This window comes from Hyaena hyaena, unplaced genomic scaffold (genome assembly GCF_003009895.1).
Source record: "Hyaena hyaena isolate Hyena2069 unplaced genomic scaffold, ASM300989v1 scaffold_352, whole genome shotgun sequence".
NCBI lineage: Eukaryota > Metazoa > Chordata > Mammalia > Carnivora > Hyaenidae > Hyaena > Hyaena hyaena.
The window spans coordinates 1497370-1516848 of NW_024080984.1; the positions used below are offsets into that span (position 1 = coordinate 1497370).

At 37.4% G+C, this 19479-nt stretch overlaps 1 protein-coding gene and 1 long non-coding RNA gene across 3 annotated transcripts in view; one reads left to right on the top strand and one right to left on the bottom strand.

The window, feature by feature from the left end:
* Nucleotides 1-1316: 1316 nt before the first annotated feature.
* LOC120243703 lies at nucleotides 1317-4648 on the bottom strand. Its single transcript, XR_005531378.1, has 2 exons — nucleotides 4348-4648; nucleotides 1317-1781 (listed from the first exon to the last, which is right to left on the bottom strand). It is a non-coding gene; the product is annotated as an uncharacterized LOC120243703 (long non-coding RNA).
* Nucleotides 4649-7852: 3204 nt separating this feature from the next.
* CAPS2 (calcyphosine 2) overlaps nucleotides 7853-19479 on the top strand; it is a 43306-nt gene continuing 31679 nt past the window's right edge. Inside the window, exons 1-6 of one of the 2 annotated variants that reach the window (XM_039249926.1) lie at nucleotides 7853-7994; nucleotides 8234-8343; nucleotides 14219-14268; nucleotides 16181-16226; nucleotides 16310-16435; nucleotides 18219-18392. In XM_039249926.1, the coding sequence (XP_039105857.1) occupies nucleotides 8263-8343; nucleotides 14219-14268; nucleotides 16181-16226; nucleotides 16310-16435; nucleotides 18219-18392 (477 nt within the window). In that variant the 5' untranslated portion in view covers nucleotides 7853-7994; nucleotides 8234-8262. The remainder of the gene's footprint in view (nucleotides 7995-8233; nucleotides 8344-14218; nucleotides 14269-16180; nucleotides 16227-16309; nucleotides 16436-18218; nucleotides 18393-19479) is intronic. The other variant, XM_039249927.1, reaches the window with a different exon arrangement.

The window sequence follows — 19479 nt, forward strand, 5'->3', positions numbered from 1 at the left end:
GTCTCCCCCTTTCTGTGCCTCCCCTGCTTGCACTCTCTCTCTCAAAAATAAATAAACTGTTTTTTAAAGTAAAAAGTAAAAAATTAGGGGGTGCCTGGCTGGGTCAGTCCATGGATCTCGGGGTCGTGAGTTCAAACCCCACACTGGGTGTAGAGATTACTCAAAAATAAAATCTTTAATAAAAAAGTAGAAAATTAAAATATAAAATGGGGAAAAAATACAAGGATCCTAATGGAAATTCTACCTAGCAGTAGAGAAAATATGTCTCGTCTATCTCTGCTGATGGAGAATTGTAATATATGGGACTAGCATTACTTACACAGTCCAAACTGAGCTTCCTACATCCCACACCCTAAAAACGGATCCTTCCACAATCTTCCCTAATCGCAGTTAATGACAGTTTCATTCTTCTGATTGCTCAGACCCCCACTTTGGAGCCAGGCTTGGTCCCTTGACAAATCCTGCTGTCTTTGTCTTTATATTTTCAGAACTTGACTACTGCGCAGCATTTGAAAGGGTACTCCTTGATTTCATGGATAATTGCAACAGCTTCCTGGTGGGGCTTCTTGCCCCTGCTCCTAACCTCCCATAATTTTTTCTCAAGGCAGCACCCACCACCCTGAAACCATATCACTCACTATAGCCTTCAAGGCCCTAAACAAGGAGACCTTTTCTGATCTCATCTCCTGCTTCTCTTCCCTTCCTTTTCTCTCCTCCAGATACTCTGGCCCCTTTGTTGTTCCTTAAAAAAAAAAAAAGGTATTGATGCCTCAGGGCATTTGCTCATTTCTTTTGCTTAGAACTCTTTCCCCCAGAAAGTTACAGGAATTGTTTACAACCTCTTTCAAGTATTTTCTCAAATTTCATCTTTTCAAAATACCTCACAGTGGTATTTTCCCTTACCCAGCCTATACCTATCACTCCCTTTTGGTTTGTTTTTCTGCCTTATATTTCCCCATAGCCCTTATCCTCATATCATATGTAACTTACTTATTTACATTAGCATTTCTTCCCGCAATTGAATGTAAGCCCCAAAAGCCAGGAATTGCTTATTATTATTTTTACTACTGTATCCCCAGCATCTCCACAAAGTTCCATATTTAATGAACAAATTAATAAGTGAATCCTTTAAGAGTCTAATCATTAGCTCCTTTTATGAAGTACTCCAATGAGAAGGAATTGTGTGTCATTAAATCACCTCATGATCCTATATTTTATTACTTTATTTCTATTTTCCCCTCGATGATAGTCAGGGTTACTAGAGAAACAAAACTAATAGACATATATTCCCACCCACTCTCTTTTACACACACACGTACACACATAGATTTTAATGAAATTGGCTCACACAATTATGGGTGCTAGAAAGCCTAAAATCTTTAAGGCAAGCTGACAAGCTGAAGATTCAGGTAAGAGTTGATGTTGGAGTCTTGAGTCTGAGGGCTAGAAACTCAGGAAGAATTTCTATGTTGCACTCTGGAAGCAGAATGCTCTGGGAAGCTTCTTCTTTTAGGCACTAATGGAGGCTTATCCAAAGAGGCATGATTGATTAACTCCTTCGTCATGGATGACTAATTCAACCTGTAGCCCCTGTTCCGCCTTAGGAGGCTTGAGGCTGGGATGGAAACTTCCAACTCTAATAACATGGTTGTCTCCTTAGGCAACTGGCCTCTTTACTTAGGTGCTTTCCAAGAGTCACCTCATCATCATAACAAAATAAGTTTCATTGTTCTCAGCATTTAAGAAGATACCTAGGGTTTTAGGAGCTCTGTGCCAGAAACCTGGAGGAAGATCAAATATATATTTCTTACCATAAATCATAGTATCACAGCCTCCCCTCTTTTCAAAACCCTCTAATGATTCTAGTCACATTTATAAAATCCAAAATTCTCGGTTTGCTTCAAAAGGCACTATATAATCTGACCATGGCTATTCTCTGCCCCCTGATCTACATTCTCCATTGGTTCACTTGGCCTCAGCCACATCCATCAGCTTGTCAAGGATGCTCTATCTGCAAGCATTTTGCACATGCTGTTACATTTGTCAGCAGAATTCCCCTCAATGAAGCCATACATGATCCTACAACTCTGTCAATGTCTATCCCAGTAACATGTTAAATTTTTTTCATCACATTAATTGCTACCTGAGATGATAGTCTTCATTTATTTAATGTTTATCACCTCAGATTTTAACCTTCACTAAAACAGTGGTTTTATTTGCTTTATTGCTATGTCTATAGCATCTAGAGCAGCTGCTGAACACTTATGCTTTCAATAAATATTTATTGACTGAGTTAACGAAGAAATGGGCACTCCTTAACTTTCTAATAATGGTGTATACAATGTAAGCTTCTTTAGGAACTATCTTATTCATCATATGCATAATAATTAAAGGCTCAATAAATATTTTAGACTCAATTAAAAAAGCAATACTAGGTTGGCTTATACACTCTACTTTTTCTAACACTGGATATATTTGCAGATAGTAGGTGTTCAATGGATGTTTGCTGATCTTCAAATGCAGGTTACTTTGGATCTGTCAATATAGGTTAACACATGGCTAACTTAGTATTGTTTTGTGTATAAGGATATTAACTGGCTGTAATAGCAACAGAACTTTCGTGAAGAACTGTTTTGAAAACTGGCAAAAAAAAAGTACAATTTATATGTAGGGGCCAAAGGCAAGCCACCCCAAAACGTGCAACTTTGTTATATTAATTATTTTAAATAAAAGTTACTTAAGAAACAGTCAATGCTCTGACTTGCTCCCTGCTTTGTCTCCACTAAGCAAAAAATAAATCTCCCATGTGAAAGGTACCGTTTCTATCCCAGGATATTGTAAGGCCACAAGTCTAAACGTCTAAACCAAACTGACTCCATGACAGGCTTTAAGTTTGCCCTCTGAACTAGAAGGCCTAAGTTTCAGCTTCCCCGAAACTATCAGGCAGTTACACATTGCCCAAGACAGGAGAAACCACCCTTGCAACACCCAATCAGGAAAGGCCAGCGACCACCCTCCACATTATTAAGGGAGAGGCCTGGAGATAGAAACTATAGATAGGACCCTGTTACCTAATGTTAAAGTTAACCTGTTAGTCGCCGAACAAGACCCTAGGCTCTCTCTGTGATTGGTTGAATTTAAAGGTACTCTAAATGTTGTAATTGGATCCCGCCAAAAGTAACGAATACTCTAGACAATGTGTATGGTCAAACCCGCTGTCAATGATGTTGAACTATTATGATTGGATCACTGTTCCCATGTCACAACTTCTGTAACTCCCCCGTCTCAAACCCCATAAAAACCCTACTCTGCCCTTGTTCGAGGCTCTCAGCACGGACCTATACGTTGGTGAAGTCTGTGAGCCCGAGCTTAAGCCGGTAATAAAGCCCTTTGCCTTTGCATGCGTGACTCGGTCTCCCTGGTGGTCTCTGGTCGGTGAGGATACTGCGATCTGGGTATAACAATATAAGGAGACATTCTTATCCTCAGAGAAGAAATTAAAAAGAAATTAAAAGCCAAGAAGGGCATATAAACAACCCTTGTTACTTTTTATTTATTAATTTACTACTCCAGCCCAAATTCTGTTTAGAAAAATAATTTACTAAACTCCCCAAATTAAGTTTTCTTTGTTTGGTCAATTCCTCAGATTTGTTTCTACCCCCCCCCCCCCCAAAAGTATAAAAACTGCTTGTTTTGGTCATTTCTTTAGGTTTCAATTTTATTTTGGACCCCTATGTGCACCTACCTTGTTTGGAACCCAACAAATCTCTCAAATCAGAACTTTCTTTTTATTGATGAGGAGTTGATGCCCAAAGATATTGTGTGCAGAGCAAAGAATAAATGAAAATTTCCTGATTCCTAGTCCTGTTCCCTTTCCATTGTATCAGTATTTTAATTTATATCTCTAGATATCCAAATGTCTATGTACCTATATCTATGTATCTCTGTATAATACTATATTGCATCTTGTCTTTTTAAATAACTGTAAGTTCCAGCGCGCCTGGGTGGCTCAGTCGTTAAAGAGCTGACTGTGGCTCAGGTCAAGATCTCTCATCTTGGTTTATGAGTTCCAGCCCCATGTCAGGCTCTATGCTTGAAAGCTCAGAGCCTGGAGCGTGCTTCACATTCTGTGTCTCCCTCTCTCCCTGCCCCTTCCCTGCTCATGCTCTGTTTCTCTCTCTCTCAAAAATAAATCAACATTAAAAACATTTTTTAAATAAAAAAAATAAATAATTGCAAGGTCCTTGACAGCGAGCATTACAACATAATTCCCCCCAACCCCCCATAATATCTCTCTGGGATCCGAACTCCTGGCAGATGCTGGATAAAATATGTTAAACAACTCACTTAAAAGAATTATACCAGAGCCGTGGTGAATCCCGGCCGGGCTTTGGTCCTGTCTTTGCGCCGGAAGAGCCCATGTGAGTGAATCCTCTTCCAGCTCCCCGCCGGGATTTAGAGGCACCCCGGAACTGGTCCCCGGATGCGACTCGGGGGCCGCCGCAAGGATTTCGGCACCTTGCTTTGGTGAGTACCTCTGCTGGGTCGCTTGCTTCGCTGGCCGGGTTGGCCGAGAAACTACCCCACTAAGTATAGGGCAAGAGGTGGCGTGGAAGGAGCGAGGAATTTGGGCCGATGGCCTTTTCCTCGGACTCGAGACAGGGTTTGGAAGCCCAGCACGGGGACGCCGGTTGCTAGGCAACCTGCAGACGCGGGCCCGGGCTTGCTGGAGTCTATCCGGAGCTGTGCCTTTCCAGTTGTCCTGTCTGGCGCTGTCTCAGGAGAGTTCTCGGTGGACTCGCCCCAGGTGATACCTCTTCCAGCCTTTCCACCCCGGACCTGCTCTTTACCTGACTTGTTGGGTCAAGTCAGGTTGGCTGTCCGGAGTGTCCCACCCCAGTCCTTAAATCTCGAGTAGGGAGAGGGCGGAGCATTAGTTCTGGTACTTTGTGTTTATGCATAATCTTAACCTTTGTGGGGGCGGGGGGTGAGGGGGAGTGGTGTACGGACAATTACTATGTTTGAACTGAAGAATGACGCGAGGTTCATTCAGGTACTTGGGTCTCTTATCGCCTGGGCTCCTAGATAAACTTGGTCCTCACCTGCATGGAGGTTAAATACTAAATCTTCCGCTCTCTTTGATTATGGGATGGATTTGATCAATTTATGCTTCGCTCTCCGTTATGTTCTGATTTGGTAGAAGCAGGTTATAGTCACTGATATCACTAACCAAGAGAGAATTGGTGATAATTGCAACTGGAAATAATTATCCTTAAAAAATGAGAAGAGTGGGAGGTGAGTTCTGTTCTTTTTGGTAGCACTAAAGATAATATGGCAAGACTTGGGTCTGTCAACAACATCCATGACATGCCAGCTCTAGTATCTCCTGACTTGCAGCAATTCCGGGGAGCCATTCAGAAGTGCTTTTCTCTGCTCCTGCCACCGCTCCTCCCCAATATACCCCAACTGGGTATTCCCATTCCAAAGATCGGTTTGGACAGACTTTGGTGTGCATTCTAAAGATCGGTTCACAGCCTATTTATTTGAAATTCTGATTCTTTTGCCACCAGGTTTAGGTTTCTGATCTTCTTCAGTCTCTGTGGCTAATTCTCCTCTCTTTCTTCCCACCTGTACCAGCAAGGGGGTAGTATTAGAAAGAGGTCTGAAACCGGTATAAATTCATACTCAGTAATACCTGGCAAATAAATTTGGCAAAGTAAAATTCCCCATTTTTGGGTCTCTGATCCCTCAGTCTGAAAATCAGAAGACTGAGCTATTTCATCTCTGCAGTCCTGTCTAAATCTTAAGATTCTTTGACATAAGGTGTCAAGAGCTTGACTGCTCTAATTCTGTAGATTCTGGAGTGTTCCCCATATGATGGCTTTGCCCTTCAATACTCCTGTTATATCTGAATGAACCATTTGTATGCTACCTAATTCTGAAATAACTCTCATGTGAATTGACTGCATTCATCTATTCAACAAATATTTATAAGTTCCTACTGCTTTCTTGGCTTTCTGCTAAGTGCAAGGTGAGCAAAGCCATAGTCTTGCCTTTATGAGTCTTACAGTATAGTGTAAAGAATAATAACCACCATGCATGCCTTGAATGCTGTATATATTGTTTGAAGACAGAATTTATATGTGGCATTGTGATCATGTCATATTTATATGTGGCATTTATATGTGGCATTGTGATTATGTCACTTAGGTGCAGAGAAGGGAAACTAAGAATAGTTTAAAATGTGAACAGGTGTTTGACTATGCATTAATTTATTGACTAAATAAATATTTATTATGTATCTGCTATATTAGGGGCATGAGATCCAACTTCGTGGTCTTGACAGTTTATTAGAGGCATGAAAAGAGTTCATTACAGTCAAGAGTAATGACTGTAAGCCTGGGGAAATACAGGGAGTATTTAAAGTTTGTAGTTTTTGTTATTTGCAAATGAATTATGGTGATGTAAGGTGACCTATAGTGATTTGAAATGGCTATGATGGTTTCTAAGGTATAGATAACTGTGTGGTTGATGTGTGGACAAAATTACTTAGCTGACTGCTTAGCACTCCTGTTTTAATTTGAGTTTGTTGGTTGCTAATCATCATGGTAAATACAACAGCCTTTGTGATGTGGTTAAAAGCCAATAACAGCCTTCTTTCCCCCCACCAAAGCAATAACCATTTTTAAAAAGTTGCTTACTTGTGAAAGATAACTCAGGCAAAAAAGCCAAATTATTATCAAATCTAATATTGTGATGTTTTCAGAATATGTCCACTGTTGGTTAATAGTCTTCCTGATTTTACTCTTACATTAGAAATCTAGCCTTAGGGCATGGGGTCTTAGGGGAGGGGGCTATGGAAATGGGGTAAAGGAAGCCTTGTAGATAAATTAGTGAAGAACTGGGATATCTTTCAGTAAGAGGATTTCAGTGGGTGTGCAGTAAAACTACATTTTAATAATAATACTAATGATGGCCATGAATTGAATATACCATGAATTGAATAACCGTGTTCCATATATAGGGTGCTAACATTGAACTCATTTTACATATTAGAAATATTGGCTCAGAAAGATTAAATTCATAACCAAGCTTACATTATGGGAAAGTATCAAAACATGAGGATTTTAATGTCAGTCTGTCTACCTCTATGCTGGCATTATGCCATGCTATCTTTCCTTAAAAATTACTATTAAAATATATCCAAGTCTAATAATAGAAAAAGAAAGTATGAATTGTTAAACAACATATCCTCAGTATTATTAAGGTTGAAATATGAAATAAAATACTCAAAATTTGGATGACTGAGCTATCCATCTGATTTTTGTTTTGCACAACTTTGCAAGTTGATGATTTTCAACATTTTCTTACATGCATTTTTACCTGTTGTCTCATAATTACTAATTGGACCATCCACTCTGTTTTGTTCTTTGTATTAAAGAATACTGTTTGCATAACAAGGTTTTCCACGAGCTTGGTCTGGCAAAATTAAAACTCCTTCCTAAAGGTTTAGGAAAAGAGTAAAGAAGATGAATTTAAATCACTTTCTGGTAGATGCATTAGTACACACATTAGTTTTCTATTACTACTGTGAAAAATTACCGCAAACTTAGTGGTCTGAAACAACATACATTAATTACGTTACAATTCTGGAGGTCAGAAGTACAAAATGAGCTCCACAGAGCTAAAATTAAGATGCCAGGAGGGCTGGATCCTCCTGAAGGCTCCAGAGGAAAATTCATTCCTTGCCTCTTCAGACTTGCAGAGACTACTCTTGACCTCTCCCTCCATTGGCAAAGCCAGCTCTGTAGCATCTTCACTCCTCTCTGAGCTGTGCTGTCTTTCTTACACCTTCTCTTTCTTACTCTGATCATCTTGTCTCCCTCTTCTAAGGATGCTGATGATTAATTGGGCCTTCCAGATAATCCAAGATAATTTGCACATCTCAAAATCCTTTACAAAATCACACCGGAAAAGTCTACTTGTTATATAAGGTAAACGTATTCACAGGGTCCACTGATTAGGGCATGGGCCTCTTTGGGGGAACACTATTTGGACTAGCATTTGCCCCACATAATGTAATCACCCCAGAAAAAGTTATTTGAGTGAAAGAAGTAAGAATGATTAACCACATGATTTCTTTCCATGTAGTAGTAATAGTATGCAATTTGCATGGCTTGTTTAAAATTAAAGTAAGAATTATCATTTTGTATGTGTTTTGCCCTTTTCAAAGTATACTGCAGGATAAATACGTGAATTTGAATGGATTTAGAGGTTAAAGGAGGTGCTGCTTCTCCTACGAGTCAAATTCAGCCATTCCCTGGAAGAAAGAAGCCGCTGCCAGTACGTGTGCTATAAAGTTTTCCTCTTGTAGGATGATTCATTAAATAATTTTCTGACTCCTTTCTTCATGTTTTTATGACTACTTATACTTAGAAATATTTACGGTCCATATTTTCTAGATTTGAAGAATTCAATTGAAAAGTTGGTCATTGCTTGAATTTGTTTTATTTTTAAAAATCAAGTTTATTATTGTTTTCATGTCATTATCTTAAAAATTATCTGTGTATCTATAGAAAATATAAGAAATAATATTAGTAGAAAGAAGAAGAGAATATCAGCATACATTTTGTGTTAGGTAAGAAGAGAATCTGGGCGTCTATGAAAACTTTTGTTTGTAAACCTTCATAATATCACCATTGTGTATATAAATCATTGATTAAGCACACATTTACAGCTACTTTGTTCTAGTTTTCACCACAGAATTGGGCAAATATAAATTTTAGTTTAGAAATATGTAAAAGTGATGTATATTTATATTTCCTTGTTATTCTTATTATTCGAAATATTGAATGCCTACTGCTTGTCCAGACACCATAATAAATCTTTCAATAACTTATCACTTAATTCTTATAACACACTTTTGAGGTATATATTGTTACTAACCTGTGTTTAGAAGTGGAAGAATTGTGGATCCTGGAGATTAAGTGAGTTGCCAAGATTTTGAACTTCAGTTCTGACTTCAGGATCTGTGCTCTTTACTCTGCGTTTAGCTGTCTCCCTTATATGAATGAGTTAGTGCTTTGGGGTTTCTTATGATTCATCATAATATGAGTTAAATCTGAATTATTTGATAATTTGAATCAAAGCAGCTCTTCTTGTCAAAATAGCAAGTATTTCTGCCTTTCTCACTGATAACCATATTATGGAGGCTTCAGCTTTTTCCCTGGTTGTTAAGAAAAGCTCAAGATTTAAGTTCTTTAAAAATTTTTTTGTAACTCTATTTATTTATTTTGAGGCAGAGAGCAAGCAGAGTAGGGACAGAAAGAGGGGAGAGAGAATCCAAAGCAGGCTCCATACTATCAGCACAGAGCCCGTTGTGGGGTTTGAATCTATGAACCATGAGGTCATGACCTGAGCCAAAATCAAGAGTTGGATGCCTATTTTCTGCTCAAATTATACCTTCTTTTAATCTTTATGTTAGGAAGGTCCAGCTAGTGGACTTAGGGAACAAGTTTATATTTATCTCAGAGTTCTTGTTCCTGAAGGAAAAAATAATTCTAGATATCCAGGTTATTGTCTCTTCAAGTTTATCAGCACAGGTTTAATTTTGTAGCTATTAGCTACCATTTCTGGAGTGCTCTAAAAGCTAGAATTAAAAGTGAGAAATGACGTATACTTTAAAAAAAAAAAAGAGTACTTAATGCTTCAAATATCATTACAGGGGCTCCTGGGTGGCTCAGTCGGTTAGGTATCTGACTTCGGCTCAGGTCATGATCTCACGGTTCACAAGTTCAAGCTCCGTGTTGGGATCTGTGCTGACAGCTCAGAGCCTGGAGCCTGCTTCAAATTCTGTGTCTCCCTCTCTTTGCCCCTCCCCTACTCATGCTCTGTCTTTCTCTCTCAAAAATAAACAAAAACATTAAAAAAACACAAAAAACAAATATCATTACAAGCACCAACAACTGATAAATATGTGTAGGAGATAAGGATGTAAGGACTTGTTCAGCCCTACTAATAACCAGGGGAATGAAAATTAACATCATGATATACTTTTATGCCTCTATTAAATTAGAGGAAAAATATAATATTGAAATACTCAGATTTAGAATTGGTGCATTCTAAACTGGTAACACGAGGTGAAGTGGATGGGAAGATGGCTGAAACAGGTGATGAGGATTAAGGCGAGCACTTTTGATGAGCACAGAGTGATGTATGGAATTGTTGAATCACTATATTATACCTGAAGCTAATGTAACACTGTATGCTAACTATACTGGGATTGAAATAAAGACTTAATAAAATAAAAAGATACTCCTGACCAAAACATCAATGATAATTCACAGTATTAATTATCATTTATATTAATTGATTTCAATTTACACTGTAATAGTGACACTAGAAAAATTAGCCCGAGGTGTATAGCGTTTCAAAAATACAAAAGTTTCTTTATTGATATTGACTCATGCTGCCATTTTAAAATCTACTTTGTTAATTTGTTTGCTTTTGAAGTAATTAGAAAAGCAGGATATTACATAGGAATCATCACCTCTTTGCAAAACTTTTAGGAATTGAACTCTGGAATGCAGAGGCATTTGATTGAAATGTATATATTAAGTTCTTTAGAAAATGACCAGTCTAAATTGAAATTCTATAGAATCAAACATAAAAAAAAAACCCAAAACCAAAAAAACCCTGGTGCCACATTTCTGGAAACAAGATTGGCGGTGTGTATTGACCTATAATTTTTTTCAAAAGATTTGATGTAAATACTAGCATTCCTGGAATCTATTCTATGGAAATAATCTGATATTTAGAAAAACTCACACACAAAAAAGTTATTTTTTAAAGGGTGTGTTATTTTAAATAATGAAAAAAGTATTGGAAAAGCGATTGAGAAATACTAGATAAATTATGGCACAACCTTTAGATGGACTATTCTATAGATTTAAACATGATTTTAAGGGGTAATATAGAAGTACCTTAAAATAAAAGGTGAAAAAGACAGCATACAAATTATTACAAATTTGTCTAAATCTATAGAATATACACTAAGAGGGAGCTCTAATGCAATGGATTTTGAGTGATAATAATTTGTGAATGTTGGTTTATCAGTTGTAAAAAATGTACCTCTCTAGTGAGAGACATTAATAATGGGGAAGGCTCTGCATATGTTTTTTTGGTGTATGAGCTCCCAGTTTCAATTCCAGCACCTTCAACTAGCAATGCTCTGACAGCAGTTGGGTGTCCTACAAGTCAACTCAATTTTGACACTTATCAACCCAGACATAGCACTAGGTTCCACAGGTTAAGGGCTCAGTTTTAAAGGCTGCACACCTCCCCCAACTTCAGACAAGCCCAGGTTGTTATTTGTGCTTCTGACTGACTGGCTATAGGTTGGGAGTTCCAATGACTTCCACCAACTCAGGATGCCAATGCCGAGTCCATGTTGATGCTCAGATACTCGTAGTTCTGACCTACAGGCTATGTAAGTCAGAGGTTCCCACAGCCTCCTCCTTGGGTTTGATGAATTTGCTGGAGGGGCTCAGAGAACTCAGAGAAACCTTTTATTTACTAGATTGCCAGTTTATTATAAAAATATATAACTCAGGAATAGCCAGATAGAAGAGATGTGTATGGCAAGGTATGGGAGAAGGGGCATGAAGCTTCCATGCCCTCTCCATGTTCACCAACCTGGAAGCTCTCTGAATCCTGTCTTTTTGGGTTTTTATGGAGGTTTCATTACATAGACAGGATGAATTAAATCATTGGCCATTGGTGATTAAACCTCTAGCCCTCTTCTCCACTCCCTGGAAGTCTGGACTGAAAGTCCAACCACCAATCACAAGGTTGGCTTTATTGGTGACCAGCCCTCATCTTTGGGAGTTTTCCAAAAGTCACTTGATTAGCATAACAAAAGACATGTATTTCTGTCAACATTGAGAAAATTCCAAAGGTTTTCGGAGCTGTAAGCCAAGGAATTGAGCAACCCCAAATATATACGGGAAATCTGTTTTTGTCATATGTATATTTCTTACAAATCACATATCACAGGGGATATGTAGGAAATGTCTGTACCTTCCACTTAATTTTGCTATGAACCTAAAGCTTCTAAAAAAAGAAAGTATTTTTAAAAAGGACAAGATAACAGAGTTACTCAGCTTTTTAAATAAAGGGTCAGCTAGAGGCTCCTGGGTGGCTCAGTCAGTTGAGCCTCCGACTTGATTTTGGCTCAGGCTATGATCTTGTGGTTCATGGGTTCAAGCCCTGTGTTGGGCTCTGCGCTGACAGTGCAAAGCCTGCTTGAGATTCTCTGTCTCCCTCTCTCAAAATAAATAAATAAATTTTTTTAAAAAAGTACATAAAGGGCCAGCTAGTAAATAATTTTGCCTTTATGGGCTGTTGTCTGTTGCAATCACTTAACTCTGTTGTTGTAATGAGAACACAGACAGTTCATAAATGAATGTGGTTGTGTTTCAGTAAAACTTTATTTATAGGACAGAGGTGGGCCATAGTTTGCCAACCCCTGGTCCAGGGACTTATAAACTGTAATTTATCTTTATTCTGGAATGGCTAGCACAGTTTTGTTGGAATTAGACAAGAAAGGTAACCTGCCATTGTAAAATAGGCCCATGACTTTTGTTTTGTTTTGTTTTCTTAAACAAATTTTTTAATGTTTATTTTTGAGAGAGAGAAAGACAAAGTGCAAGCTGCGAGGGGCAGAGAGACAGGGAGACAGAATCCAAACAGGCTCCAGGCTCTGAGCTGTCAGCACAGAGTCCGATGCAGGGCTCAAACCCATAAACCATGAGATCATGACCTCAGCTGAAGTTGGATACTTAACTGACTGAGCCACCCAGGTGCCCTTTGGCCTATGACTTTAAAAGACTGTCTTTAAGTGTAAACACTTTCTGGGGTCCATTAAAACACTTTCTGCAGTGGGCAGGAGTGCTTGTGTGCCTCAGTCGTTTAAGTGCCCAAGTCTTAATTTTGGCTCAGGTTATAATCTCATGTTTCTGAGATCGAGCCCTGCATCAGGCTCTGTGCTGACAGCGAAGAGCCTGCTTGGGATTCTCTCTCTCCTTTCTCTGTCCCTCCCCTGCTCTTGTGCACTCTCTCTCTATTTCTCAAAATAAAAGACTTTCTGGGGGATAATCATGGTGATGATTATGACACAACTATAGTTATATCCTATTTAGATTTTCTTCCTAAGTTAGATGATATGATGTTTCCCAAGTACAATTAAGACAATCTTTGATATGTGATAGAAGTGTGTTGCTACTTTAGGCTATGATGTATGTGTTATAGATATACAGTTGACCCTTAACTCATTTGAACTGCACAGGTACACTTATATGCAGATTTTTTTTCAATAAATACAGTATAGTACTATAAATGTATTTTCTCTTCCTTATGATTTTCTTAAGAACATTTTATTTTCCATAGCTTTCTTTATTGTAAGAATGCAGTGTATAGTACATATAGCATACGAAATATGTGTCAATTAACTGTTTATATTCCCAGTCAACAATAGGCTAGTAGTAGTTAAGTTTTTGGGGAGTCAAAAGTTATATGTGGATTTTTGACTGTATGGTGGGGGTAAGTAGTTAGTACCTTTAACCCCAGCATTGCTCAAGGGTCAACTGTATTTTATATATATATATGTATTCTAATTAACTGATAATTTTGTGATTTTCAGTTTCTACATGTTAGCTTTTTATTAGAATAGTATTTGAAACAATGCCATATTTGTAAAGTTTATACTGAATAGAATTTATTTTCTCTTTCTTGGTCAATTAGAGTGATGAAGCTCCGTCCTGAATGTAATTTTTTAAAATTTATTTATTTTGAGAGAAAGAAGGAATGTGGAGGAGGGGCAGAGATAGGGACAGAGAGAATCCCAAACAAGCTCCGTGCTGTCAGTGCAGAACACAATGTGAGGCTCAAACCCACGAACTGTGAGATCATGACCTGAGCCAAAATCAAGAGTTGGATGCTTAACAGACTGAGCCACCCATGTGACCCTTGAATGTAATGTCTATGTTGCTTATCATCTATCTCTGTGTCTCAAGCATAGTAGGGAAAGCCTTAATAAATATTTCTTCTGTGAAGTTTCTGAGAAAATAATAATCGGCCTTACTGAATTGACTCATTGCTTATCTTTTAAAATAGAAATAAAATGTATATACATACTGGTTTTTTCTTCTTTTAATTAAAGCAAGGACGGACTTCCAAATCATGGGCAATCCAGAATCCTTGCCTACCTGTGTAAGTCACATTTCTTCACATTTGAGCTATTCAATGGGTGAACTCTTATAATATGTTAACAAGGAAAAAAAAATACAAAATTTTATATGTAGCTGTGATTGTGAACCACAAAAAAAATTGATATGCATGTAGACGACCTGAAAATTTCTATGCCAAAATGAAGGTAGGATGATAGGATTGAAGGTAAAACTTCTCTTGTTTTTTATTTTCTTTAATATTTTTACATTTTCCTGAAAAAGTTAAACTGTTGTTTTATTTAGAAACTTCAGTTAAATGAATTTATTAAAGAAATATATGAAATTTTGAATTTCAAAACTGGGATAGTCAAAATGAATTTAATGAGAAGTATCTGTGGCTTAAACCTTATCTTAAGAAATACGACAATTTATTCATCTTATTTAAATGATTTTAGTTTTGGATTGGACGACATTAATTTATGTTTTATAGTGTACATTTTTACCTTTTAAAATTTGGAAGAATATGAGTTTTATATTCTTTCAAGTATTTTAAACTATAGGGTTTATTAGAAAATAGAACTTAATAAATTAAATAAACTTAAGCATATTTTAAGTTGGTTATAAATTTTACCACTATGGAGGATATATAGCAAGCAATTTACAAATACCAATAAAATATATAAACTCTCTTTTGGAAATTCCATGTAGCCAATTGATTCTCACAGAATGCTTTCTTTGTTTTCTGCTGAACTCTTGTGTCTGCAGCTGATGAACTAGTATAGTTCCATTGTGAATACTGTTGATATTTTCCTTTATTGTAACATGACGTGAGTGATTTATTTCTTGACTTAAGTAATAGTTTTGAATACTGGGACAGTATTTCCTCAATTTTTTTTGATTCGCAATGGCCAGTTGCAGGGATGATACACTTTTTAAGTTTAACCTGTACCATTAATGTCTTCTCCACTATTGTTTTTAGTCTTAGAAATCAACAAAATAATAAGTTAGGTCCTGATTGATAGCATTTGCCAATTTCTGTGTCAGTCATTCCACTGTGGCTGATTTCAAGTTATGTGTAGTATCACTGAACACAGACTTGGAAAGAGATGCACACCATTATACTACCACACAAATACCATAGGTGTAAACTTCTAGAACATAGATAATAGTGAAGTACAGTAAAGTCATTAAGAAGTGACAACTTCAAATACTTATTACCTTTGTTTTTAATATAGCTTATTTAATCATAAGTTTTTATAATTTTATTTTTAAAAAAAGGACTTTTTTGATGTTTTACTTATTTTTGAGAGACAGAGACAGAGACAGAGTATGGGCAGGGGAGGGTCAGAGAGAGAGGGAGATACAGACTCTGAAGCAGGCTCCAGGCTCCGAGCTGTCAGCACAGAGCCTGACGCAGGACTCGAACTCACGAACCATGAGATCATGACCTTAGCTGAAGTTGGACTCTTAACTGACTGAGCCACTTAGGCGCCCTTATAATTCTGTTTTTATTTTTTATTTTGTTTTTTAATTTTTTAAATGTTTTATTTATTTCTGAGAGAGGGAGAGAGAGAGACAGCATGAGCATGGGAGGGTCAGAGAGAGAGGGAGACACAGAACCTGAAGACAGGCTCCAGGCTCTGAGCTAGCTGTCAGCACAGAGCCCGATGTGGAGCTGGAACCCATGAACCATGAGATCATGACCTGAGCTGAAGTCGGATGCTTAACTGACTGAGCCAACCAGGCACCCCTATAATTTTATTTTTAATAATGCTTTGTTAGCCACTAGCTCAAAAACTACTGAACATTTATTTAACAAAAGCCTTTCACAGCTGGTAGGTACAGCCCACCATTGGCTTTAGTGTACCTTTTTAAATAAGATGTAGCATATGTGATTTGCAACTATTAAAGCCTCATTTTAAAAAGTTATGGGATGCATAGGTTATTTCTTTCAGGGTTCCACGACTTGATTTGGGAAGCCTTGTTGACTCTGACGAGGAGGTAATTTTTACTTTGTATTTACTATAATAAACATTTGAACACAATGTTGCACATAGCGCATAATAAATGTTATTTAATTTTAGGATGGTTTTTCATTTATCCCACTTAGTACTGCACATATTCATTTTAACCCACCAGATTCATCTTCTGCTCTTAGTTGGGTCACACCATGTCAAATACCACATACTCAGCATCATCTAAATGAACTGGTTAGTGTTTATTTCTTATTACGAACCCTCAGAATTATAATGTACATTTAAGCACTGTATTTAGTCTGGAAATTTCATTATGTTCAGTCTACATTTTGTCCAGTTTAAATATTTGATATACTAACATCCCCAACGATCATGTTGCTGAAATAATTTTACTTTGTTTTGCATTTTTTTTCACGTGGAAACGATATTTTTAAAATGTCTTATGAAAGTTAGTGAAGTTCAAGTTTATCCTAATAGAGAATCCAGGAATTTAAAAAATACGGTAGAATATTAGATCAGATCTTGCTCGTTTAACAATGTGATTTGTCTCTTGGAAATGGATTCCTACTTTGGACAACTAGTATGCTATGGAGTAACTGTAAGAAACTATTCTTATTCCGGGGCACCTGGGTGGCTTAGTCGGTTAAGCGTCCGACTTTCGCTTAGGTCATGATCTTGCAGTTCGTGGGTTCAAGCCCCGCGTCGGGCTCTGTGCTGACTGCCAGCTCAGAGCCCGGAGCCTGTTTCAGAGTCTGTGATTCCCTATCTCTCTGACCCTCCCCTGCTCATGCTGTCTCTCTCTCTCTCCTAGAAATAAATAAAACATTAAAAAAAAATTTTTTTAAAAATAAAGAAACTATTCTCATTCCAAGGTATCTCCTTGGGACATATTTATACTTCAAACAATATTTAGTGTTGTATTTCACGTTATGAACACAAGTTCTGGCCGGTTTTCTATGAGGAAGTCTTGCTTCTCTCTCTTGGTTAGTCTTTCTCTTGTGGCTGGTTCTATTCATGTCTTCTTCAGTCTCATTTTGGATAAATTACACCAATAGTATCCTGGTCTGTACCCTGCTACAGTTTTTACCCTGAAACTTTGTTTTATCCTCTAGGTTAGACTTGTATATTATCAACACTTGCTAAGGGTTGTGCTGGCTTTAGCCTCCTTTTGCAGTGGCTGTCCCTCTTTGGGCCAATATGTATGTCCTTGTGTTTGCTTAGTACTCCTTTTTTTTTTTTTTAAATGTTTATTTATTTCTAGGAGACAGAGAGAGAGAGACAGCGTGAGCAGGGGAGGGTCAGAGAGGGAGTCACAGACTGAAACAGGCTTCAGGCTCTGAGCTGGCAGTCAGCACAGAGCCCGACGCGGGGCTCGAACCCACGAACCGTGAGATCATGACCCAAGCGAAAGTCGGACGCTTAACCAACTAAGCCACCCAGGCACCCCATGCTTAGTACTCCTTTTAGATTTCTCTTATCCACTGACTCTGTTATTGCTTACTCCCATGGGATATGGCCGGGAACCAAGCAATAGCAGCAGGTAGAAAATTGGAAATTCTACAAACGGCAAACAGTGCTTCTTAGTGTTAGTGATCTCTAATGCCTAGGATTATTCTGGAAGAAAGGATTGTCAGTGGAATTTTTCTCAGGCAGAAGAAAAAGGCTTACCTAAAACTCCTCTAAGAAGAAAGGAAAGTTAATTTGTGTCTTCTCAAATTATTTTAGAACCAGAACTGATCTTCAGCTGGGAAACAAGGGACAGGCTTCCTGGTATTTATGACCAATGCCCATTTGGAGCAGTTCTACCTGCTTTGATTTCTCAGTGATGCTGTATGAGCTACATGTTTTAAATATTACCTCTGTTTAGCACATGGATCATAATGGTCTGTTTCTTAAACATAAATGTTAAGGTAAATGATAAACCTGTTCATTTTAATAAGGAAAATTAATAATTATTTTTATTTCTTTCTGTTTTTTTTTTTCTGGTGGATAACATACTTTTTATTTTTATATCTAGGAGCAAGACATAATACCTGAAAACTTGCCAGAAGCAACAAGCAAACATAAACTAAAATATCAGCAAAATAAAACTGAAATGAAAAAAGGATATGAACAGTATAGTCAGAGAAATGCAGAAAAGACAATACCAGATATCACACAACAGTCTCCAAGAAACAAGGTAGATGACAAGGTAATGTATGAGACTTCATGAAGTTCTGATGAAATAAAAAAAAGAAAGAAATTCCATGTATCAGAGAAATCTTTTTGTCTGGTATGTCTTGCTGTTAGTCGTAGTCAGTATATTAGCCAGCATTTGTTTCTGTGTCCTAGGGACTATTTTTTAAGTATTTTGCTTGCATTAACTACTTTATTCTTAAGAACAACTCTAAAGGTTTATTATTATTTTCAGATGTGAAATCTCTAGCCATCTAGATGACCTAGTCATCTTTTCTCTGTTAGTTTTTCATTAATTTGGGATTGGAGATAAGACAATATTAAATCTGTTTTTGATGTGGCTAACTTGAACTGTCTTGGTCTCATAGTCTAATAAAAACTTTTTTAAATTATTTATTTTTGAGAGAGAGACAGACAGACAGACAGAACACGAGAGGAGGAGGAGCAGAGAGAGAGGGAGACACAGAATCTGAAGCAGGCTCTAGGCTCCCAGCTGTCAACACAGAGACCAACACGGGGCTCGAAACTACGAAGCGAAATGTGAGATCTTGACCTGAGTTGGAGTCGGGTGCTTCAACTGACTGAGCCACCCAAGTGGCCCTCACGGTCTAAATTTTAAAGTTGAAAAATGATTACAGCTGTTGCAGTGACCCCATTTTACTCTAAAACTGTCCTCACTCCATGATTTTCTTCTGCCTCATGTTGGGAGGTGTTTTTTAACATCATGAATTGTTAACATTATGCTTTTATTTAATATTAATTAGGTGTAAATTCAACATTCATGAATATGAGAGCAAACTAACCATCATATATTTAATGGCTATTCATAAGCATATTGGAAAGGTCAACCTTGTATTGTGGAAAGAAAGCTTTTGAAACATTGTTTATGATACTACTGGCCATAAAAGAGAGAATAGTTGGATATAATAGTTAACTTTTTAAGAATAATATATTTTCAGGAAAGTTTGATGGTTCTATTAGCTTAACATTTTTTATAGGTAAAAAAGAATTGATTAAATTATAAGTAGATATGGCATATCAGCTATCCATGTAGGAGCTATCTTGAACTAAAAACATCACATGGTGTTTGGTGGAAAGAGTAA